This window comes from Geotrypetes seraphini, chromosome 1, assembly GCF_902459505.1.
Source record: "Geotrypetes seraphini chromosome 1, aGeoSer1.1, whole genome shotgun sequence".
NCBI lineage: Eukaryota > Metazoa > Chordata > Amphibia > Gymnophiona > Dermophiidae > Geotrypetes > Geotrypetes seraphini.
Window position 1 is genome coordinate 387,668,605 of NC_047084.1, and position 25,446 is coordinate 387,694,050.

Genomic DNA, 25,446 nt, shown 5'->3' on the forward strand with positions numbered 1-25,446 from the left:
AGGACAGACAGACGAGCACCGGAATGGGTGCAGGTGAGAAGACGCAGCCAGCACCCTGCGAGACATTCCTGAGCCTCCTAAGGGCACCAACAGTCTGTGCTTGACCCCTTCTTAAAAGTAGGTGAGACAACTTCAGGGACGGCCCTGAACTCCAAAGAACACTAAGCAGGCTGGCAAACAAGTACCCATTGGGATTGGCCTGTCAGCTTCAGACTGAAGTCTGTATATTCTCAATGCAGGCAAAACTGAAGAAATGCTCCAAGCACAAAAATCCACCCCCCAAAAAGGACTAAAAACACAGAATAAAATAATATATAGAGAGCAGAACAACACTCTTCTGCTGGCATGCATGTAGAAGGAAAAAAATGTAGGTGGAGCTAGAGATCACAGTGAAGCATAGAGAAAAAGTCTGGTGTGGATTCCTTTTGCAGATGTAATGCATCCATGGGGACACTATCCATCTGTCTCACCTATTGCATTGGAAATATAGTTGCACTAGAAAAGATACAGAGAAGAACACCTAAAATGATTATGGGGATGGATTGATTCTCATATGAGAAAAGGCTAGAGAGGTTAGGGATTTTCAGCTTGGAGAAGAGACAGCTGAGGCTGGAGGGGTGGGGGTGGGAGATACAATCAATGCCTATAAGACCTTTAATGAAGTATAATGGGTACTTGCAAATCAATTGTTTACTTTTTCAAAAAATACAAAGACTAGAGGGACACACCATGAAGGTACATAGCAGCACATGTAAAACCATAGAAAATATTTTTTCACTCAGCTTATATTTAAGCTCTGCAACTCATTGTTGGAGCAGTGGTAATAGCAACTAATGTAGCAGGGTTTAAAAAAAGGTTTGCTCAAGCTCATAACGGAAAAATCCATACACTGCATATTAAAGTAGACCTAGGGAAAAGCCACTGCTTAACCCAGGGGTCAGTATCATGGAATCTTCCTACTTTTTCAGACTCTATCAGGTACTTGTAACCTGGAATGGCCACTGCTGGAAACAGGATACTGTAACCATTGTTAATGTCTTTATCCCAACTACTTTACTGCCCACTTTGCTTTTAGTAAAACTAAATTTTGGAAGTGATCATTAATCCAGCACAGATGAAAAAGTTTCCAACTGCTCTAGCAAAAAGTGGATTGTTCAGCCTGAAACCAAAACCTTTCAAATCAGGCTAGGTTGCAATACTGATGTCTTCTGACTGGGTCTGCAGGTTTTAAACGAGAGAATCTCAGAAAACACTTGACTTCCATATAGCAAAGAATACGATATTACTATTGTCATTATTACATTAAAAGAAATTTATAGATTGCAAGTTACCAACATTACAGCAGAAGCAGTGTGGTATAATTCATCACTTGTATCTTTACCTTCATCTTTGTGATCACCATCATGCTGTCCAATTACAAAGATTCACAAAGTTGGAATCATTGCCTGTTCTAATAATTTTTCATCTGATGGTAAACTCTTTGAATATCTTTGAGAACTGATGTAAGAATGTCAAATGCTAAACTCCTTGCTAAAGTCATGCTTTTTTAGCCTCCACATGCTCAGGAAAGTGAGATCCTGCTTCCACCAACAACATTTTGCCGTCCTAGTACAATCCATCATCCTCTCCAGACTAGACTACTGTAACTCCATCTATTTAAGTCTAACCAAAAAAATCTTCAAAGACTTCAGCGAATTCAGAACACTGCAGCCAAGCTGATCTTCGCAAAAAGCAAATTTGATCATGTTTCCCCACTTCTGTCCAAGCTTCACTAGCTTCCAGTAATTTCCAGGGTTCATCTTAAATGTGCCTGCTTAGCTTTTAAGATCCTACACAGCATCCTCCCTCTCCTAATACCACTCTCTTGGAATTCCTTGAGTCCTGATACCACCAGATCCTCCCAAAAACTTAAACTATCCTTCTCCTCGCTAAAAGGTATCCTCTAAGCAGGAAAATTAGGGAAATCTCTCCTCTTCAGAATCACTGAGCTTTGGAATAACCTTACTGCCCCACTTCGGAATCTGGGCTCCTTCCAACTATTCCGAAAGCATCTGAAAACTAGACTATTCACAAAAATGTAATGCTCTCTTCCATCCTACTGTAATGCTCTCTTCCCTCCTACTCACCCTCCAACCTCACTAAGTTGTTTCTTCTTTACATTAAGCTCTTGTAAACCGTGCTGAGCTCTATAATTATGGAAAGGATGCGGTATATAAACTTAAGGTTTAGATTAGATGTGTGACTATCAAGCTAATGTCTGTTTACCAAGAATTGCCATTGGTTTCAGCTTTATCTTCGCTTTAAAGTGACCAAACTCACTATTCTGTTTGGCTGCAGACCAGTAACCAATTCAACAAACATAGGTAACCCCCCACTTTTCTCATAAGCTATATTCACTGAACAGCAAAATTTAACACTAGATGATCCACTGTTTACATGATGAGATTTGCAATAGCAAAATCCTGTTCTTGGTTTTGCTGTTTCATTTGATTTTCTGTGGAATCATCGCTTACATCAGTAAAATGTAATACATATTATTCTGTACTTGTTTATAAGTAACAAAACTTTTACTCAAGTACAATAACTAGTTACATTTACTTAAGTTACTAAACAATACTGACCCAGTAACGCAACTCTTATGTATGTACTGACTATCAATGATGACTCTTGATAAGTAGCCATAGCACTTGCAGAATAAGCATTCTTGAATTTTGGTTATCTGACAACTACTACATGATATTTATTCTATCTAGAGATGGAAAAAAAATTTGGGTCCATAGTGCACAAATGAACTCAGACTTATGCAACAGAGAAGCTCTGTTTAAGAATAATTTTGGGCTTTGAAATTGTGCCAATTTTCCTCAGACACAACTGTAAAAATGAATGAGCATGAAAGTCAATTAGCAGAGCTAGGAAATAAGTTAGATAAACTAGATAAATCTGTGGGCAACTTACAAAGCACTGCTAACTCTAATATTAAAGATAGTATAATTGCTTCATGCTAAAATCGAAAAAATGGAGAATTGTATGAGAGCTAAGAATCTTTGTTTCTTAAATTTCCCTATCGCCATTAGAGCTGTTAAGAATGTATCTGCGGGAGATTTTGCAATACACTTCTCTCTCCATATTCGCGGTTTCTATTATTCACAGTTTTTAGCTTTTTGGCTCCTCCTCTCCAAATTACATCAGCTTGCATAGAGAAATCACTGATTCCAAGCGTTTACAGAGAAAATTGCCGATTCTCAGCACTTTCTTCACCGTGTTTTGTCTCTCCTTCAGGAACAGGCCAGGTCTCCCACCATGTTATTCGCGGTTTCACCATATTTACGATGGTTTTAATAGAAACCAGCGAATAACATATGAAAAAGTTATTTGCGGTTTTTCTGTATTTGCGGTTCTGTTAATCCCCTATCACAGCGAACACAGAGGGAGAAGTATATACTAATGTGGATACCTTTGAGCCTGATAATCTCTATTACATTCCGAGGGCTTATAGGGATGTGGTAGATGATGGGGAAATAGATAAGTTAGTTTAACCATACAGTTTGGATCTATCTCAGTTTCTTGAATCATCTAAGGACACAATAACAAAACGTGCCACTTTGTTGGTAGTGTTCAAATCAGAACTAGAGAAGCAAGCTATTTTAAAGTTGTAGGACCTGTGCAGTAATCCTTTATCTATACCCCTCTATCCCCTTTTCCAACAGGAAATTGTCCAATCCTTTCTTGTGATGTAATAGGGCAGAGTACGGTACTGGGGTTCAAGAAAGGATTGGACAATTTCCTGTTGGAAAAGGGGATAGAGGGGTATAGATAGAGGATTACTGCACAGGTCCTGAACCTGTTCGTCACGATGGACCTCAGGTCTGACCCAGTGGAGGCATTGCTTATGTTCTTATTTCATGAAAAAACAAGTTTTGTTTTGCGGTTCCTGAGTTTCTATTTTTCCTGACATATCTAAGCAGACTCAGTTAAAGAGGAAGCAATTCCTACTGCTTAAACCTAAGGTTCTAACGGTGGGTGCAACCTTTTTTAAAAAAAAATTCCCTGTAAATGCCTTATTTCATATGTGTTTCTGGACCCAGTCCAGTTGGAAGACTTTCTTAAGGATAAACCATTGCAGGTACTTTACAAGTTTGGGAGGATGTTTAGTTGATTTTTTATTATTTTTTTTATTATAATTTTGAATACATTACAATATTCAATAATTCCAAAGGAAAAAAGGAAAAATCACACAAAACAATACATAATCAAATCATGCATACATAATTCCTTTTAAGCCCACATTAATGGGGAGAATATGTTACTATTTCTTATCAAAAAAACTAAAGGACTATAATTCTCGGTTCATACTAAACAACCTTGAATCATTCCTTACTAATTGGGATATTAATTTAATTTAATTTCTCCTCTTGTTCTCAGCTAGATGAAACAAACTCATTTCTGTTCTCTCGCAACTAAAAATTGTTGTAGTTGTATAGGATCCCAAAAGGCATACTCAGTATCTTGTGACTTAATCAAACATTTACAAGGAAATTTCAGGTAAAAAGATGCCTCTAGAGCCAAAACTCTATCCTTCAATTTCAGAAATTCTTTCCTTCTTAATTGAGTTGTTCTAGAGACATCCGGAAATATCCTAACTAAATCCCCGCAAAATTTCATTAACCTATTTTTAAAGTAAAGTTTCATTAATAACATCTTATCCATCTCGCTCATGCATGTTATCACCAGGGTGGACCGACTCTGGATCACATCCTGTGTATCTTCCAGAAATTCAGTCAAATTTACCTCTGGTGTGGCCAGGTGGTCCACCTCCTGGGCAGATTCAATTTTTTTAGGAGGAATATAATAATAATTATTTATTGGAAATTTCTCCGCATTGGCCATTCCCAGTACTTCTTTGAAAAACTTCCTTAATAAAATTTCAGATGACAATAAATGAGTTACTGGAAAATTGACTTGCTGCTTAGACAAGCAGGGATGCTGGAAGGAAGAGGTTGTTGGGTTGGGAGCAGCGGGAACATGAGGCAAAATTAGGTACAACTAAGGGAGAGAGATCAAGGTACTTTGGAGAAACTCTTTTCTTATTAGACATAAGAAAAGTCAAATAAGTGTTATAAAATATTCATTAGACCACATTTTTGTTGCAAAGCATTAGAATGCATAATTTGTTTTAGAATTAGCCATGAACACAAACAGTATTTTTTCAATTTCAGGTTTTGTTTTTTTTAAGTTGGCCATGAGCCAATTTTTAGTTTAATACCTGCTACTTTAAATGAATGAGCTTTACTGATGGTATGCACTTGAAGCCTTTAGCTCAAACAAGAGTAAAAAAAAGAAAAAGAAAAGAGCATCATGACTCTCCTTTCAATAAAATAATCCCTTGACAAGTATGGTTGCATTTGCTTAGTGTCCAAATGCATGTAGAATTACTGAAAATAAACAAACTTTTCTCAGGGGAGATTTTTATATTAAAAACATGACCATGTTGGAGTGTAGGGTTCATATATTTTAAAAATAAGTTTGTAAATTAGGTGACTAAACTGAATCTTATAAAATTAAAACTAGCACTTTTCTCAATACACACACAGAGATGGGCAATTTTCTATTTAATATTTTAACATAAATGTTAACACTTTTTGTATTTCTCATCTTCTTTCTATATGATTTGCACTATTTTAAGTGTTCACTTAGATTCATATATGTTTAGCTGACATTCAAGAACTCAGTATCATATGATGATACCAAGTATGGAACTACCCAAAAAATTAAACAAAAAAATTAACATTATATGTATACTTCATTTGCTAGTTCAACATTCATATTTTATAGATGCAAAAATCCCAACTGACTATAAGAGACCGATCCAAGTATATCAAACCAATGTATTTATCTGCATTTCCAATACTTTCTTGTTTAAGATATGCAACATGCAGCACAGCAGCATAATTCCTTGAACAATTTTTTATTAGATAAAAATACTTACATCTTCAGCTTTTGAACCTTGTTCTTGTAAAGATCTCTGAAGTTCATCTACCTGTGAATGCACTTCAAGAAGTCTCTGATTTACTAACCTGGAAATCAGAGCGACAATGTTAATTTTAACCACTTAGAAGAAAGGATAATTTCTCTCTTCCCTATTTTAGTTTTCTAATTTTATTTGTATCAATGATCTCCATAATCATGCTCTGCAGGAGGGCTTGCTAAAGTGGTGAGCTGGGTATCTAAAATGGCAAACTAAATTTAACACAGAAAAGTGCAAAATGATCATACATATAGGGAAAAATGATCCTAATTATATGTGTACCTTATTAGAAGTTACTCCTTAGTACATGCATGCTGGATTCATTGCAGACAAAACACTGAAATCTTCACTTCAGTGTGCAGCCAAAAAGAGCAAATACAAAAAGAAATTATTTGGAAAAGAACAGAAAACAAAAATGGAAATTTAATAATGCCTCTATCACTCCATCACTTGGGCAGTTCTGCTCTGCAATGGCAGAAGAAAATAGGCATTCGATATATTTTTGAGCATAAATGGACTCATCTGTAAACTAGAAAGTATGTCTCATCATAAAGTATATTGGACTTCTGCAAAGTCCCTTCAGAAACCCACACAAAAGGCACAATTGAGCCATCCTCGTCAGACACTTAATAACTTTAATAAACTCATAAGGTCAATCTGACATCTCACAGATAATAAATTAGAATTACTCTATAATATTGCTTCACCACTGAGATAGTGTACTGATCTTTTCCCACAAATCAGCCAGAATGGAATTCCTTCCTTCAGCCATTGCAGGACAGACTCCTGGTACCACATAAAAATAAAAAAAAGAACTAGAAAAAATGCAAAACCAAACACTGAGTAGGGTGGTCAGATACAAACAGGTGACAACCTCAGGCATGTATGAAAGAATAAGGGAAGACTAGGTTCTTACTGCAGTAATCTTCTTTCCAATAAAAGAATATGAGTCTTGACCAGTGAAGTCACATCTACCCCTGAGTTTTTGCAGAAGGAATCATCTACAGCTTTTCTGCTCCACCTCCTTGTGTCAATGGGCAGTCCCCATTTCCCTCAGTTCGTACCTGTTGCAGATTAAGGGTTTTTCCTCACCAATGCAACCACCAAGCAGTAGGGGGTGCTAGCCAGAGAGGGGATGGACTACTAGTGTCAGGATGTAATGGGCTCAGCAGCTTACAGGAGCTGGAGCAATTGCTGAGTCACAGGGGTGGGACCCAGAGAGAGGAATACTTGTGCCTAAGCTGGGTTCATTTGAGAGAGATCGCCAGAAGAAGGGAGCTTCCCTAGTTAGGAGCTGAAGCAAAGCTATAGGAAGCTGTGCTGCCTGTGAATGTATGGGAGAGACTTGAAAGGGGAAAGCTGGACACATGTTGGATAATGTTGGAGTGACTGCTGCCTGGCTGAAGTTAAGCCAGTGGTTAAGTGAACCTTCCTTGCCTGGGGGTAGAGAAGATAAATAAATTAAGAATATATATTGAAATCTCTGGCCTGTGCTGTAAATAAGTCAGATTTTGTGAATAAAAGTCTCCTTTAAACCTTATCACTGAACTGCATATGTATGTGGATAGGGGTGCACCAGAGCCCTGGAAATCTGGTCAGGACAGTTACAGTACCAAAGCAGTTGAGCACCCCTAAAAGAGAAGAAACAGCAAGGAGGGCATGGGGAACTCCCTTACCAAGTCAAATCTTTTCTGCTCTGCAACAAAGATAATTAATTAATTAAACATCATGAAACTTAATACAAACAAGGTGGACCCAAACAAGCCACAGTTATTACAGGCTCTCCCAAGGATTTTGCCATAGCGAGGCATCGCACCAATAGTGCACTTGCTGGACAATCGGAAAAAAACAATAATTTTTAAATTTATTTAACACATTTATGTAGTGCCTAAATCTATGCGGTTTCCAGTATCAAAACATTCATAAAATTCCATAAAATCCACATAGACAATTTTCATTATAGGCATAAACAACATTCACTGTTTGCGTATAAATGGCGAGAATATGCCCCAAACCACATTAGAATCATTCCTTCATCTTACACATAGGCATCAACAAATAGTTGAATAGGCAAGCATGTGGAGAGACACATACATGTCTGAGACCAGAAGCAGGCTAATTGATATCTGACAGGGCGGGTATCAAGACTCCTGTTCCTTTATACTGGAAAAGTAGATTATCGAGGTAAGAACCTAATCTTCCCTTCCAGTGCAAAAGGAAGATGAGACTTGACCAGTGGGACGTACCAAAGCTGTTCTCTGAGTCTAGGGCGGGGCAAATGAGCCTGCTGCCAACATAGAGAATCCAAAAGCACAATCCATTTGTGCCACTCTGTAAAACTTTGGTAAAGTGGACCATGTAGCTGCCCCACAAATCTCCTCGGGTGGAACTGCCTGGGATTCTGCCCATGAAGGAACCACACTTCTGATGGAATGTATCTTAAAGGAGATTGGCGGCTGTTTACCACAGCCAACGTACTTAAATGAAATGCAGATCCATCTGGAAACAGATCACTTAGATGCTGACTTTCTCAATCTGCCAGGACTGTTGAGCACAAAAAGATGATCTGAAAGACGAAAATCATTCATCGCCTTGAGATAACAAAGAAGAACTCTTCTCATTTCCAGTATTCCAAAACTTTGTCCTTTTTCTTTACACCTGTATCCTGGAATGCAGGCAGTTAGATTTCCTGATATGGAACATTGACACCACCTTTGACAGAAAGTAAGGCACCGTGTGTAAAGACACACCCACCTCTGTAAATCTGAGGAACGGCTCTCTAAGGCCTAGATTTTCAAAAAATTGTGTGAAAAACCATCGAGATGCTGTCGCAGTCATTATAGTAGCAATTTAAAAAAAGCTCCCAAAAACGTTCATGCAAATGAGGTTGGTGGAGAGTAGCAAAGATTCACTAAATTTGCATGTGCCCATCGCTGGTGATAGCAATGGGCACATACGCAGAATAAACACACACACAAAAAACCAACCCGATAAACAACAAAGTCAAGCAACCCTCCAACTGACAGTGGGAGAAATGTCCATTCTCTCCTGCCGCCAAGCACCCCCCCCCCCTTGGCAGCGGGAAAAATGCTCACTCACTCTTGCCGCCAAGCAACTGCAACCTCCAGCAGCAGGAGAGATGCCTATTTTGTCTCGCTGCCACAAAACCACCCCTGTGCCTCCGACAACTCAAGCCTTCTTCCCCTTACCTTACTTAGATGGCTGGCCGGAGAGAAGCCTACTTCATCTGGCCAGCCTCTTCAAAATGGTGGGTCTTGCCCTCCCCGTTGCATCCTGGGAGGGGAGGGCAAGACTCTGATTAGCCCAGGTAGTTTAAGGTCCTCCTATGGGAGGGGCCTTAGGCGTTCTGGGTCAATCAGAGCTTTAGGCTCCTTCCTGGTGCATCTGGGGAGCGGCCTAAGGCTCTGATTGGCCCAGATCATTTAAGGCTATTCTTATGGGTGGGGCCTGAGGTGCCTGGGCCAATCAAGAGTTTTAGGCTCCTTGGTGCATCTGGGGAGGGACCTAAGGATCTGATTGGCCCAGTTGCTTAACAACCTGAGCCAATCAGAGCTTCAGGCCTCTCCTCAGTGTATCCCAGGATGCATCGGGGAGGGGAAGGCCCACCATTTTGAAGAGGTGGGCCTGCTGGCCAGAGAGAGTAAGCATCCCTCTGGCCAGCCATCTAAGTAAGGTAAGGGGGAGAGGGCAGGGGTTGTTGGAGACATGGGGTGGGGGTTGTGTGGCAGCGAGAGAGTGGGCATCTCTCCCACTGCTAGGGCGGTGCAGTTGCTTGGTGAAGGGAGGAAGTGAGCATCTTTCCCACTGCCGGGGGTGTGTCTGTGTGTTGGAGTGTGTGTTGCTTGTTGGCGGGAGAGAGTAAGCATCTCTTCTGCCAAACTTCAATTTGGGTTGGTGGGGTTTTTTATTATTATTTTAATTTGCTTGCGTGCGTGTGTGTGGTGTCTTGAGCTGTCAAACTTTACTTTACTGTTAGTGCCTGAGCCAGTCAGCGCTCAGGCGCTGATCAGAAAGTAAGGCAATGACAGCTCAGACCTGCCGGTAAATTTTGGCTACAAAAGTGGCATAACGAAGTTAGAGAATCACTTGGCGATTATACACAATCACTTGGAGTGATCATTTTAATATGATCTCAATGTACTACATTTGCATGGGAGTATCAGAGACTGCCAGAAAACTCAGAAAATACCTCGCTAAGCTATACTGATAATTAATCTGCCGTTAAAATACATGCACACAAAATTGGTTGGAACTGGTTTTGCGAGCATGTTAAAGACAGATTTTAGTTTTGAGAATCTGTCTCTACATGACAGAGCCTGAAGTACTGAAACCTTTCTTGCCGAGGCGATAGCTGCCAGAAAACCATCTTAACTGTCAGATCCATCAGCGATATCCCTTGTTTGGGGCTCTACTGAGGGCCTGTAGCACATAGTTGTCACACAGGAGCATGCAAATGCAACGCTCCCTTTAGAAACCTGGACCCATCAGGATGGGAAGCCAAAGACCCTTTCTTCACTTGAGCCCTAAGGCACGAGAGGCTTGCCACCTTGACGGGGTCAAACACCAGGCTCTTTTTGAGCCCATCCTGAAGAAATGATAAGACTGTGGAAATCAGGGCCTCAAAGGGCTCCACCTTCTGCTCCAAATGCCAGCACTGAAAAGCCTTCCAAGTCATAGGCTGCGACTGTAACCGATGTCTTAGAACACAGTTCTTCAACCGCCGGTCCGCAGACCAGTGTCAGTCCGCAGGAAATTTTTGCCGGTCCGCACAGGGCCGGCAAGATTTAGAGAACTGCACAGGAACGGGGACGACAGGAATCCCGCGGGACCCGCGGGCATCCCCCTTCGGGTCACGGGGATCCCGTGGGGACACCCCCTAGGGTCGCGGGGTTCCTGCGGGGCTGGATGTACTCAGTCGCGCGGTTCTTCTCCCTACCTGCTCTGCTTGCAGCACAGAGTCGAACGGAAGTCTTCCCACGTCAGCTATAACGTCGGAGGGGAGGGAGGGCTTAAACAAAGCCCTCCCTCCCTCTGACGTCAGCGCTGACGTCGGGAAGACTTCCGTTCGGCTCTGTGCTGCAGGCAGGGCAGGAAAGGAGAAGAAGAGTAGCCTCGTGGCTTGAGTGGCGTACCAAGGGAAGGGGGCTGTCCGCCCCAGGTGCAGCACAGCCGGCCAGGTCCCCTTACTTTTGTGGTGCTTCCCCGACGGAAAACAGCCCCGGTCCGACAAACCTTCCTGCCCTGTAGCCACAAATCTAAATTACCTTCTTACAGCAGCTGTAAGAAGGTAATTTAGATCCGCGGCTACAGGGCAGGGAGGTTTGTCCGACCGGGGCTGTTCTGTTGTCGGTTGGGTGGGGAAGCGCCACAAAGGTAAGGGGTAGGGAGGGAGAAAGGGAGGAAAGGTGGAGTGGAGAAGAAAAGACGCTTAAGGGAAATGGGTAAAACTGAGGGGGAGAAGGACGCTGAAAGCACTGGGGAAGACAAAGGGGTGGAGAAGGACGCTGAAAGGCCATGGGGAAGACGGGAGGGGAGAGAAGGACGCTGAAAGCACATAGGGAAGACAGAGGGGGGAGGACGCTAAAAGCATATGGGGAAGACAAAGGGGTGGAGAAGGACGCTGAAAGCACATGGGGAAGACAGAGGGGGGAGAAGGACACTGACAGGACATGGGGAAGATGGGGGGGAGAAGGACGCTGAAAGGAAATGGGGAAGAGAGAGTGGGGAGAAGACGCTGGCAGGGAAGAAGACAGAGATGCCAGTCTATGGGGGAGTGGAGGGAAGAAGATGGGTGCCAGACCAATTTGGAAGGGGGAGAAAGGGAGAGGCACAGTAACAGAGCAAATGGAAGACGCAGAGAGAAGAGAGACAGTGGACGGAAGGAATTGAATGAGAACATGAGGAAAGCAGAAACCAGGCAACAAAGGTAGGAAAAGAATTCTATTTATTTTATTTATTTATTTTTTTTTGCTTCAGGATAAAGTAGTATATTAGTTGTGTTGATAAAAATTTATAAACATTAGAGGCTCTGGTAGAAACCCGTTTACAACGTATGTATTCTTCCCAATTAATATTTCCAAATTAATAAAGTCTTTTTGCTTATTTGTAAATGGGTTTCTACCAGAGCCTTTAATTCAGTTGCAAAATTAAATGAAATAACTATTTCTGAAGTTTATAGGGACGGGCGAGGACGAAGGAGATTCCTCACGGGGACAGGCGGGGACAGAGGGGATTCCTCACGGGGACAGGCGGGGACAGAGGGGATTCCTCATGGGGACGGGTGGGACTTCTGTCCCCGTGCAACTCTCTAGTCTGCGCTGGGCCGGAGAGATCTTGGGGAGCCTCCGACAGTGGCTTTCTCCCCTCTCTGCAGCTCTCCTTTATTCCCAGCGCAGCGATTCACGAAGGCTTTTGCTGAGTTGCGGCTGCCTCTGATGATGCAACTTCCTCTTTCCTCAGAGGCGGTGCGACCCAACAAAGGACCTGAGGCTGCCTTCCTGAATCGCTGCGCTGGGAAGTAAGAAGAGCTGCTGGGAGGGGAGAAAGCCACTATCAGAAGCTGCTGGGCAAGGGAAAAAAAGGGCTGCTACTGGAGAGGGAGAAGGAGAGATGCTTCTGGGAGGGGAGGAGGGAAAGGAATCTGGGAAGCTGCTGGGCAAGGAAAAAAGGGACAGCTGCTACTGGAGAGGGAGAAGGAGAGATGCTGTTGGGATGGGAGGAGAAAAAGGAATCTGGGAAGCTGCTGGGCAAGGAAAAAAGGGACAGCTGCTACTGGAGAGGGAGAAGGAGTGATTCTGCTGGGAGGGGAGGAGGGAAATGAATCTGGGAAGCTGCTGGGCAAGGAAAAAAGGGACAGCTGCTACTGGAGAGGGAGAAGGAGTGATTCTGCTGGGAGGGGAGGAGGGAAATGAATCTGGGAAGCTGCTGGGCAAGGGGAAAAAAGGGACAGCTGCTACTGGAGAGTGAAAAAGAGAGATGCTTCTGGGAGGGGAGGAGGGAAAGGAATCTGGGAAGCTGCTGGGCAAGGAAAAAAAGGGACAGCTGCTACTGGACCTGGAGGGAAGGAGAAGGAGAGATGCTGCTGGGAGGGGAGGAGGGAAAGGAGTCTGGGAAGCTGCTGGGCAAGGGAAAAAAGGGACAGCTGCTACTGGAGAGGGAGAAGGAGAGATGCTGCTGGGAGGGGAGGAAGGGAAGAGAGTTACTGCTGGACAGGAGGAGGAGGGAAGGGAGAATGAAAAAAGGAAGGAAACAGCTGGCAGAGAGATTAGAGGAGGGGAAGGGGAGACACAGGCATGAGAAAGTAGAGAGATTGATGATAGGAAGGGGTCAGCAGAAAAATAAGCAGAGAGGGACAACGATGATAGATCTGGTGTAGGAGAGATAAAAATGAAGAGAGCAATGAAGCTGGAATGAATCATGTAAAAAGGAGAGAGGGGTACAAGCTGGATGGAAAGGAGAGAGGGGCATAGAAAGAAGACAGATACCATATGGAAGGGGGAGAGGACAGACAGTGGATGGAAGGGGCAGATGCTGTATTGAAGAGACAGAGAGGGCAGACGCTGGAAGGAAGAGAGTGAAAAGAAGATTGAAAGCAGACACCAGAGATGACAAAAGGTAGAAAAAAATAATTTTATTTCTATTTTGTGATTAGAATATATCAGATTTGAAATATATATCCTGCTAGAGCTGGTGTTAGACATAACTGGGGACTGCAAAACCCAGGAAGTGCTTCTTTAGCTTCCAGCTGGCTTAGGGCACTCTCTGACCAGGGGGTAGTTGCCCTAGTTGCACTCCCCTAAAACTATTCCTGTCATGTGTGACTGCAGTATTCTGTTAGCATGATATTTCTGTGTAGCATTCTGTAATAATTTGGCTTGTTCAGTTTTCTTGATAGTAGAGGGGATATATGTGAAGGGGAGGGGAGACAGGGGTTTTGTTGATCCTTGCTCTGAATTATTTGTATTTATAAAATGACAATTGTACAGAATATTGTTTCTTTTTATACTTTAATAAAATACATTCAATATAAAATCATAACTGAGGCTTGTGTGAATGGGATCAGATGATTTGTGGGGACCGAGCTCACGGAGATGGGGCAGAAACGGGGTTTTTAAATTTTAGTCCTAGTAGTTTGCCGGTCCACAAAATAATTCTTTTTTTTCTGCCGGTCCACGGGTGTAAAAAGGTTGAAGAACACTGTCTTAGAACAGCTATAATCCATACCAAATATCCTTTCTTCTTGAGGGCTGCACGCTCAAGCGTCATGTCATAAGCCCAAAGCATTCCAGACTCTCCAGGGCAATTGGACTCTGCAAAAGCAGTGCTGGGTGAGGAACTTGTCCTGCTGTGCCGAACCAGATCCACGGGCGATGTGGCCAGTCCGGTGTACAAGAATCCCCACCCCTTGGTGGGTCACTATTGTTTAAATAATGTGGCCCAGCATAGGCCACAGGAGAAATACATACAACAATTCCTTTGTTGTTCACAGTTGTACTATGGTGTCTATGGCAGCGCTTCCCGGCTCTACTTTGAAATGAAGTATCGACCCTTGTTGTTGACCGCTGATGCCATTAGATGAATGTCAGCATCCCCCAGCACTCAGGGGCAAAGACCACTCCCCTGGATCAAGATCTTGGTGACTGATATAGTCTGCTTGCACATTACCCACTCCTGCTACATGCGACACTGAAATGGCTTGTAGGTAGGATTCTGCCCAGTGAAACAACAACTGGTCCCCTAGCTTCAACAGAGTAGAAACATAGAAAGGTGACGGCAGAAAAGGGCTACAGCCCATCAAGTCTGCCCACTCTACTGACCCACCCCATTAAGTCTGAGTGCTGCTCGACCCACGTAGGGATCCCACATGGATGTCCCATTTATTCTTAAAGTCGAGCACGCTTGTGGCCTTGATTACCTGCGTCGGAAGTTTGTTCCAGTGATCTACCACTCTTTCTGTGAAGAAATACTTCCTGATGTCACCACTAAATTTCCCTCCCCTGAGTTTGAGCGGGTGCCCCCTTGTGACTGAGGGTCCCTTGGAAAGGAATCTATCGTTTTCCACCTCGACACGACCTGTGACGTACTTAAAAGTCTCAATCATGTCACCCCTTTCCCTGCTACCAAGTACTCTTGGTGTCTCCCTGTCAGTTGACGTATGCCATTGCTATGGAATTGATCGAGAAGTCCCTGACTGCTTTGCCTTCCAGGATCTTTTTGAAGGACTGCAGCGCTAGACAAATGGCTCTCAGTTTCAATCTGTTGGTGGACCATTGTTTCAGAGAGTAACCATCAGCCCTGAACCAGGCGACTCTCATAAGGACCTCCACAGTCATAGAGACTTGCATCTGTCTTTAGTATCATCCAAGAGGAAATGTGGAGAGGCAAGCCCTTGGACAGTGTCTCCACTCAAAACAACTGACAAAAGCTTTGACGCACTTCCTTCGTTCAGGCCAACGGCATCCAGAGAAAATCCATCTGCGGAGACCAGTGGAATAACAGCGCATTCTGAAGAAGGTGTAAATAAGTTTTCATCCAGAGTACCACTTCTATGGTCGTGACCATCGAACCCAGTACCTGATGGTAGTGCCAAGTCATAGGAGTTGGCATTGTCAGGAACTCTATGATCTGGGTTCTGAGCTTCAGTTTGTGCAACTCTGGAAGAAAAACGCAGCCTTTTACCATGTTGAAGAGGATCCCCAAATACTCTAGATCAGGGGTGTCCAACCTGTGGCCCGCAGGCTGCAGGCGGCCCCGTGAAGAGTTCTGTGCGGCCCCGCTCATGATGCGGTGTTTTCCTCTGCCGGCTCCTTCCTCCGTCTTGCTGCAGCATTTGCTTAAAGCTGCAAACAGCGGATCCTATGTGCCTCTTGCTGCTGCCACCACCATCACCTTTGTAAGGTGCAAAGTGCTGTTGCCAACCCAAATGCAAATGCCAAGAATTTAAAATGCTGTTCCAGAACATGGAACGTGAGGAACTTCCTATGTTCCAAGATTATGGGAAAATGTAAGCAAGCCTCTGTCAAATCCAGTAAGGTTAGGAATTCCCCCAGGTGCCACCGAGGCAATAATGGAGTATACAGTCTCCATCTGGAACCTGGGCATCTAATGCTGCCTTGACAGACTTCAGATCCAGTATTGGTTTCCAGTCGTCTAAGTCTTTCTTGTGCACAATAAAGTATATAGAGTATCTGCCTGAGCCATATTCTGCATCTAGCACAGGCTCTATGACCTGAATCCTCAGAAGCCATTTTACTGTCGCCCAGAATTTGTTCACCTTCTCCAGTACCCATTTGTCCAAACAAATCTTTGCCCAGGCCTCCCTGAACTTTGAGAGTCTCCCTCCTATTGGGATAGTTTGGGCTCTGGTCTGGCGAAAACCTGATATTTGAGCTCTTCTGGAACCCTTGAACCTCTGCCTGGATCTGCAAAATAATCTCTGAGAAGAGAAGCCTGCCGATGATTGGTGTAGTCACAAAAGGAACCACAACTGGATCCTCCTTGGGGCACATGATCTACTGTTTGACAATGACTTAGGACAACGATCTGCCACACTAGTCATAAGGTCATCCAACCCCTTGTCAAAAAGCATTTGACCCCTGAAATGAAGCCTGCTCAAAGTAACTTTAGAGACAGAATCTCCCACCCATTGTCTGATCCAGAGCATTCTGGAATAAGCAGACACTTTGCTCATGGCCCTGAACACATCATATAGAGTGTCTGCTACATAATCAACCCCCAAACGTACCACCTGGGGGTATGTACTCTCTTCTGTAGCCAGAGCCTGGCACAGTATTTTATGGCAGGCACACACCACTGCCACTTCAGACCCAAAACTAAGTCTACCCTGCGATCCTGTGCATCCTCTAGAATTACACCAACTTCACTAGGAAGTGATGTATGCTTTGTAACTTGTGCTACCAGCGAATCTACTTTGGGTGCACAAATAACTGCTGGAACTCAGGAACCACTGGGTACAATTTTGTCATGGCTCTGGCAACCATCAAAGGGTCCTCAGACTCTGGTGCCTCCTAATATTCTGTCAGAATCACGGCAATGTCTGGATATGAAAGAAAAAATGTGGACTGGGTCTTAGAAATAATCATAAGAAAAATATGAACTGTGGAAGACTGTGGCGGTTCCAAATTTAACTCCCTTAGAGATGCTGTAAAGACTTCCATTAAGTCCACAAGTTTAAAAAGTCTGCACACTATCAGGTCTTCTTCCTGGTCCAGGGTGCGACAGTCTCTTGGCTGGTAGCACCTGCTTGGGACCCAGAATCTACTAAATCTGAAAATTCACTTTGCAGGAGTAAAGGAATCACTCCTGACAACTAGTCATCCCATTCCTTTTCCGAATAAACCTCTGGTTCTTACAGATTACCTTTCCATGATGGACCAGTGTTCTTGTAAGGGAAACCCCATCCTGGACAGCCACCAGAATACTTCCAGGATGTGCAGATGGTCCTTTATAGTTCAAATAAGCTTCAAACATTAAACTTACAAAATCAGAATCAAATCTCTGAACTGGATCCCCCAAGGACCTCAGCAAGGACATTTGCTATCTCCTCATGGGTTCCGAGGTGTTTGTGCATTTGTGTTTCGCAGATGACACCAAGCCACAATTTGAGAGCCCTAAGAGGATTTTTGCCCCAACATTCAACCTTCCTACAGCTCCAAGACCCTGGAGGGATTAGAGAGGGCTAGGTCCAGCGCACCCTCCCCCATTCCCTGCGCACGAGGCACATGGGCGCTCCTTAGCTGGTCGTCCAGCACAAAACTGGCATGATATAGGGGTATAAAGGCCTGGAGAATCCATATAAATTAATCATTATTAAAACAGGTGTTTTGAGGTAGATAGAAGTTTTAAAATTAAAATTGGGAAATCCAAGATGGCCACTGTGGCAGTGTTTTTGTGCCAAAAAGCAGCCCGGGAGAGATGAATAAAAGTTCAAAAGATTCAGGGAAGGAGTTTTTGGAGGTGGGGAGAGTACAAGAAGCCCCAGAATCCCTAAAAACTACTGTTTTGAAAATCACCATGAAGTCTTCCATAGACAGTAATAGACTTACTCAAATAACTGACTGTTGCTATGCCTGCATCAGCTCACACTGTAGCTGGACAAAGGAGAAGATTCTTGCCTCAGACAAGCATATAAGATCCTCCAGAAGCTAGTCTCTTTGGACTGCCTTTTAGACAGGCTCTTAGAGCCTGAAACCCTTGCCCCTGCTAGCTCCTCATGCATCTTCAAAGGGGACCCAGCCAGCACCCGCTACAATCCCCTGAACCAGCCTGGGGCGACTCAGCTTGTGCTCCAGTTGCCTAATAAACAGGGGTGAGCTCAGCTCCCAGGGGACACACCCCGAGCTATGTTATGTGTTAATGCTGGCTGGCTAGGTAGGTGCCCTGCAAAAGGATTGCCCCCCCCCTCCCCGCCCCTTAGCTACAGCCCTCTGAACTAAAGGTTGTATTTTCTCCCATGCAGAGCTGTCCCAGAAATCCTGGGTACCTCTAGGGCACCATGAAGCCTCACATTTCAGATTAAAACCTGAAAATAATAAACCAATTGAAGAGCAAAAGAAAAGACACCTCAACTCACTTGCAAAAGGAAAAACTGAGGAGATAAGGACTGTCCACTAACACAAAGAGGCAAAGCTGAAAAGCTGTAGAATGACGATTCCTTCTACAAAAACTTGCGAGTAGAGGTGAATATCCCACTAGTCAAGGATCTCTCGGAGAGAGAAAGAGATAATGGTTACTGTGGACGGGCAGACTAGATGGGCCATTTGGCTTTTATCTGCCATCAGGTTTCTATGTTTCATGTTCCTTTTGCACTGGAATGAGCAGAAACCATGGGAATGGTTACATGAGAGATATATGGGGGGTGGTGGATGGGGGAAGGTACAGGCAGGGCAAGATCAAAGAAAAAGTAGGAGAATCATAGAAGGAGCTAGGTTAGACCAAAGTCAATAGGAGCTTAGGGGAAGATACAGGTAATAACTTAAGAGGAGTAGACATACAATAGATACATCACCAACTTTAGCTTGCCTCTGCAGCTATGCTCTCTGCTTATCTCTGCTATCTGTGAAATCCACCATGCTCCAGTGAGGTGTGCTTTGCCAGTATCCTTCATCCTTCCTTTGTGGTGGCAGGATCTAGCTAGCTCATTTATCAGCCTGGGCTGCCTCTTTTTACTAGTAATGCTGCAGTGCTATTTTAATCAGTGCTGGCTTTGCCTGTAGTCAGGGATTGGATGTTGCTGTGCTATCTGGAATTCAGCACCAAATTAAATTTAAAAGTAACTTGAAGGTCTTTCGTTTTAAAGATGCTTTCAGTGTATAATAGTCCTTCTAAGGACGGTAATAATAATAATAATAATAACTTTATTTTTCTATACCGCCATAGTCAGACAACTTCTAGGCGGTTCACGGAAACCTGTTCCATGCCATTTTTTTAATCATTTTAGCCTATTTTACAAAATACTAGACTATTTATTTTATTATTCCCCTTCCTTTTTGTTCTGGTCCTTCTCCCCCGCTTTCTCTTTTTACAAATGTATTTCTGCCCTTTTCCATCCTGTATCGGTAAGTCAATGTTTGTCAGTGTGTTTGATTGTTTGTAGCATTATTTGTAATTTGTTTTTAACGTAAGCTCTTTTTATACTTTGTTTTTATATTAAGTAAAACCGCTTTGAAATTTGGTAAGGCGCACTATCAAATTTTTTAATAAACCTGAAACCTGTGCCTCAATTCCATGAAGAAGCACTCATAATCCTAAAGTCATTTGTGTACAGAAGTTACATTAATAGTTAAAAAGAAAATAAAAAATAAAACTGAGTTGCATACTTTTCAGTCATGAATGCTCTTTGAGCCTAGCTGGTACTCTACTACGCAAGGCACATCACAGGAGACAGACATTGGAAAACGGGTGCGTGTGTCAGGGCAGTCCAATACGGGCCACTGCAAGGAGTTGTGCACTGTTATACATTTGGGTGACAGTGGCAAAATTGCTGAGTTTAAAGAAGAGGGCTTGTGTCTCCAGAGTGACTGGCAACTTCATGACCGGCTGGGGGATGACATACATAAAAATCAAAGGACACCATGACAGAGGCGCAGCCTAGAAGGAAGTGAAGGCATACATAGGTTCATGCCATAGCCACTGATCACATGTGTATGCTGCCAGAAAAAGAGGGCTGGTGATGTTGTAAGTGTAGAAGTAGCTCAGCTGTGCAAACCCAGTTGGCAAGTATTAGTTTCTTTGAAAAGGTATTGGGTACAATGAAACCGATTGATAGCTTTGTAGTTATGGGGTTAATGAAAGTTTGGGCCCCTGTTTTAAAAAGTCCTGGACTGAAGGCACCCAATCACTCACAACTGCTTACCTGTTTAGTCAGGGTTCTTGGGACAGTTTCCTTTAGCTGTTATGAGACTTATCTGTTCCAATGTGCAACTCTCTAGCTTTTGTCACCTAAGGGTTAGCAAGCTAGTTTCCAATAGAGTTCACTCACCCTTTTTACCTGTGTTACAAAGTTATCATTGAGAAGGGCAACCACTCTTTTGTTCTAAGTGACAGTCCAAGACCAACCACAGTGTGAGAGGCCTTACACTGACACTGTTCCATACTTGCCCTATATCTAACTTTACCAGCTACAATTCTGTTGAGCCCCCAAGGATCCCTCTCCATCATGTTATTAGTTTATGAGAATGAGCTCCTGTTATCTCACTTCCATTTCTCAAAGGTGCTAAAACTGAAGTCTTGCAGCTATGGGCCTTGAAGGGCTGAAGTTAGGACCCAAGTAAATTACATCTAGCATATGTCCTCGATCCAGCTCTCTGGTCACCCAATCAAAAAATTCAATCAGGTTCGTTTGGCACGATTTACCTTTTGTAAAGCCATGTTGCCTTGGATCCTGTAACCCATTAGATTCAAGGAAGTACACTATCCTTTCTTTCAGCAACACTTCCATTATTTTTCCAACAACTGAAGTGAGGCTCACCGGCCTGTAGTTTCCTGCTTCATCCCTGTGACCACTTTTATGAATAGGGACCACATCCGCTCTCCTCCAATCCCCAGGAATCACTTCCGTCTCCAGAGATTTGTTGAACAAGTCTTTAATAGGACTCGCCAGAACCTCTCTTAGCTCCCTTAGTATCCTGGGATGGATCCTGTCTGGTCCCATCGCTTTGTCCATTTTTTCTTCTTAGCTATTTCTGGGCAAGAATCCAAAGCTTTGTCCCATCGCTTTGTCCATTTTTTCTTCTTAGCTATTTCTGGGCAAGAATCCAAAGCTTTACCCGGTAGAAATGGTAGAAATGACCTGACAACTCCACATCTCAACTCGATCCTGGAGTACCCCCTTGTCAGTCAGGTTTTCAGGATATCCACAATGAATATGCATGAAAGAAATTTGTATAAAATGGAGGTAGAGCATGCAAATCAAATTTATGCATATTCATTGTAGATATCCTGAAAACCTGACTGGCAAGGAGGTATTCTAGGACCATGCTGAGAAACACTAAGCTAGTACAACAAAACACAAAGGAATCTTATTGAGATTTCAAGATGATTTCATATAGCATACCTTGTTTGGTCTTGCATCACCCCTAGGCAGGCATGAGAATGGGTAAAGATTACATTTCCCAGATTCTGTATAGGATGCCCAGAGCTCCCAGTACTGGGGGCCTTCAAGGGGGACTCATATTTGTTCTTCTCAGGCTTGGACTGCTACTGGGCATCAGAGACCCTCTTTCTACTGTCACAATGCACTTGCTTGACTGTTAATGGTCACAGTTTAATCCTGTTACTTTTCTGCCTTAGTAAGCTCATCAACAGGTGATGCCTACTACTTGTCCATTTCATTCTCATAATATGGTTCAAGGTGTTGGCATTACGGCTAGTACCTATAGTCATAAGGCTTAGTAACAGCAGTCTAACTACTGGGATCATACTACTGAGTGAAAAAAAGTCTTTATCTGACACATTTTGAGAAAAAACAAAACAAAACACAACTACTGTAGACCTCGCTGTAGCTTCCAAATATAGACTCATTTTATGATGGTTTCATCATGTCATTCTGTTCTTAATTTGTCTTCACTCGCATCCCAAATTTTACAGAATTCAGTTTAAAATCCTAATCTTGACTCACATGCTATCAGGATTCCATAATCATCCCCTACACATAATCTAGAGCTTTGCATTCAGCATATGATCACTCTATTTATTCTGTTTTTTTTCAAGTTTGACAAGTGTCAAGTGCAAAGGCTTTCTTAGCTGCATGTCTTTGACCTCAAAATGGTGGCTCCGTCAAAAATTACAAAGACTAGGGGACACTCGATGAAGTTACAGGGAAGTACTTTTAAAACCAATAGGAAGAAATTTTTTTTCACTCAGAGAATAGTTAAGCTCTGGAACGCGTTTGCCAGCGGATATGGTGAGAGCGTAGCTGGTTTTAAGAAAGGTTTGGACAAGTTCCTTGAGGAAAAGTCCATAGTCTGTTATTGAGAAAGACACGGGGGAAGCTACTGCTTGCCCTGTATCAGTAGCATGGAATGTTCCTACACTTGGGTTTTGGCCAGGTACTAGTGACCTGGATTGGCCACCGTGAGAACGGGCTACTGGGCTTGATGGACCATTGGTCTGACCCAGTAAGGCTATTCTTATGTTCTTATGTTTCTGTACTGAGGAGAAGTTATGGACCTCATTAAGAATAATTCTGATACCATTATGTCTCTCAGCAGTCTCCTTCTGCATCCACCTCTTCATATAGGTTTTCAGCTGTGCCTAGAAAGAGGTACCTTCTATTCTCAAAAGTGTAGCTTCTCTCCTCCTTCCCATCAGGTACAGCTCCAGCACGCTCACCCTCGCTACAAAATCTGTTTGTCTAGAACCCAAATCCACCCTAACAGGCCCGTTATTTCTGTTCCAAGATGCATCTTCATAGCCAGTCTGTATATAGTTTCAGGTTGATTGGTTTCTTATGCCTTGCCACTGTAGGTTCCTATTGTCCTAGCGTTTTTGATGAGCCTGGTGGCTAGGGATTCTCAGTTGTGAGAGTATTATGGCCTGCTTGTCCTCTGAGAAAGCAAAGTTATTTTTACCTCTAGCAAGTGTTCTTTGGGGCAGCAGGCCAATTATTCTTACAAATCTTTTTTCCTCCCAATAGAGTTCTCTTTTTCAGCTATGTTAAGCTGCTGGTCCCATGCGGACATGCGGTGGAATGCTGACAAAGACCTCCTACGCAGTACATTGGGCAGCATCTGCACTGGACTCTGTTGAATGACAACACCCAGTTGTGAGAATTGGCCTGCTGTATTTGGAGAACACCTACTTACAAATAAGTACCTTAATTTTAACAGAGTAGTTTAACAAAATAAGGTTTAGGTTTCAGAAAGTACTGGAGGTACAGATAAGGCATGATGTCATACCCTGTCTTTTCACAGTGGTTCTCAGATTCTCCAAAAGCCTGGATGAACAGATGAGTATATAACTGCAGAGTTTCTAGTAATAAACCTCTGAACAAAGTGTTTCAGAGTATAGGGGCAAGCAGTAGCTTCCCCCGTGTCTTTCTCAATAACAGACTATGGACTTTTCCTCAAGGAACTTGTCCAAACCTTTCTTAAAACCAGCTACGCTGGTTTTGAACTGGTCCAAACCTTTATTTGAAAGTGCCATATCCTCTGGCAACGCGTTCCAGAGCTTAACTATTCTCTGAGTGAAAAAAAATTTCTTCCTATTGGTTTTAAAAGTACTTCCCTGTAACTTCATCGAGTGTCCCCTAGTCTTTGTAATTTTTGACGGAGCCACCATTTTGAGGTCAAAGACATGCAGCTAAGAAAGCCTTTGCACTTACATGTCCAAAGTGGAAAGCCTGCATGCAACATCAAATGTGTGGCTAGGTATGTCCTGCACTACTTCTGCTTTGCAGTCAGTCAGCTGAAGAAGCTCTGCAGCCTGCCCTGGTAGGAAAGTGTTTGCAAAATCTAGCACAAGTTTATCATGGACTTCAAGTACAGATTTGTGTACAGCTAGTAGGTCTAAATGTGGGAAATGAGCATCAAGGCCTGAAATATTTTTCTCCCACAGAAATCCAGTGTTTGGGTCTCCCTGCCTGGAGAGAGCCATGGCATGAATCCTGGTCCTCTTGAGAGCAAATTTGACTACCATGAGTGGTGGGACAATTGGGCATTCTCGAATCCCAAAGCCTTTTGGATCCTATACATGGCAACCACCTTCTTTGGTACAACCTGCAAAGAGAGTGGGTCTCCTAATTCTTCATCTGTTCAACTCTGAGAACAGTATGGAGGGATATCATGACTGTCTCCCTAGGGAGAGAGTTGTAGTCCAAGACAGTCAGCAACTCTGCCCTAGGCTAGTCCTCAGACTTCAACTTAAATGGGATGGTGACTGCCATCCCCTTGACAAAGCCAATGAAACCTCCTTCTCTCATGTGGAGGGAAGGGGGTCTGAAGGTATACCATAAAATCTATTCTCCAAGTAGTAATCAGGTTCTCCAGGACTGGTCAGAATCAGACTTGAGGTATTGTTCCTGAAAGAAACGAGTCCTTGCCTGCCTAGGTCTAATAGCCGCAACACAATAGAGATATAAAAGGTGAAAACAGCAACCTTATAAAAAATGAAAAACATTAACACTCAACAGTTAAATCTTCTGATTACACAGATGAACCACAAGATGTGGATCTGGAATAACTGTATGTTATAAGAAATCCTATGATCTGATACACTTTTATATATGATGTCCCCCCCTTAGAAGATTTAACTGTTGAGTGTTAATGTTTTTCATTTTTGAAAGGTTGTTGCTTTCATCCATTGTATCTCTATTGTGTTGTGGTAACTTCATGGGGGTATTTTTATTATACATCGACTCCGATGCCCATTAAGGCAAAGACATGAGTGACTGCTCCACAGATAAAGCCTTGTCCTCCAAGGAAGGCTGGAGGTATACTGTGGCTGGTACAAGTGCCCTCAATGCCGAAGCACTCTGCTGCTGTAACAAGCCTGCTAGCTCACCCCGAGCATGGCCCAGATATGGTCTCAGGTATGCATTGGCAAAGGCAGGATTGGGGCTGATGCAGAGATAGCCTGAGAAACTGTTGGTGTCAAATCAGAAGCTGAAGCCTGGCTGCTTGGCAGCTGTGGTGTCAGCACCTCCACATTGGAGCTCCACATTGGAGCCCTGAGTTCCCAGCAATTTGCTTCGAGGGGGACCGATACTTGCTCTTCTTAGGTTTGGACTGGTGCTGAGCATCAGAGTCCCATGGTACTGATGAGGATGACATCAAATCTTAATGCTGCCTTGATGTTGGGCCAGATTCAAATCAGTCCTGGGGCACTATTTAAAGTGCCCAACATCGTGGCAGAGGGAGACCTCCTCAATGTTGGTGTGCTTC

At 43.3% G+C, this 25,446-nt stretch overlaps 1 protein-coding gene across 5 annotated transcripts in view; it reads right to left on the reverse strand.

The window, feature by feature from the left end:
- HOOK3 (hook microtubule tethering protein 3) overlaps nt 1-25,446 on the reverse strand; it is a 366,964-nt gene that overhangs the window by 79,232 nt on the left and 262,286 nt on the right. For all 5 annotated transcript variants that reach the window (XM_033916879.1, XM_033916887.1, XM_033916867.1 and 2 more), the window contains one exon: nt 5,987-6,074. In XM_033916879.1, coding sequence (XP_033772770.1) covers nt 5,987-6,074 — 88 coding nt within the window. The remainder of the gene's footprint in view (nt 1-5,986; nt 6,075-25,446) is intronic.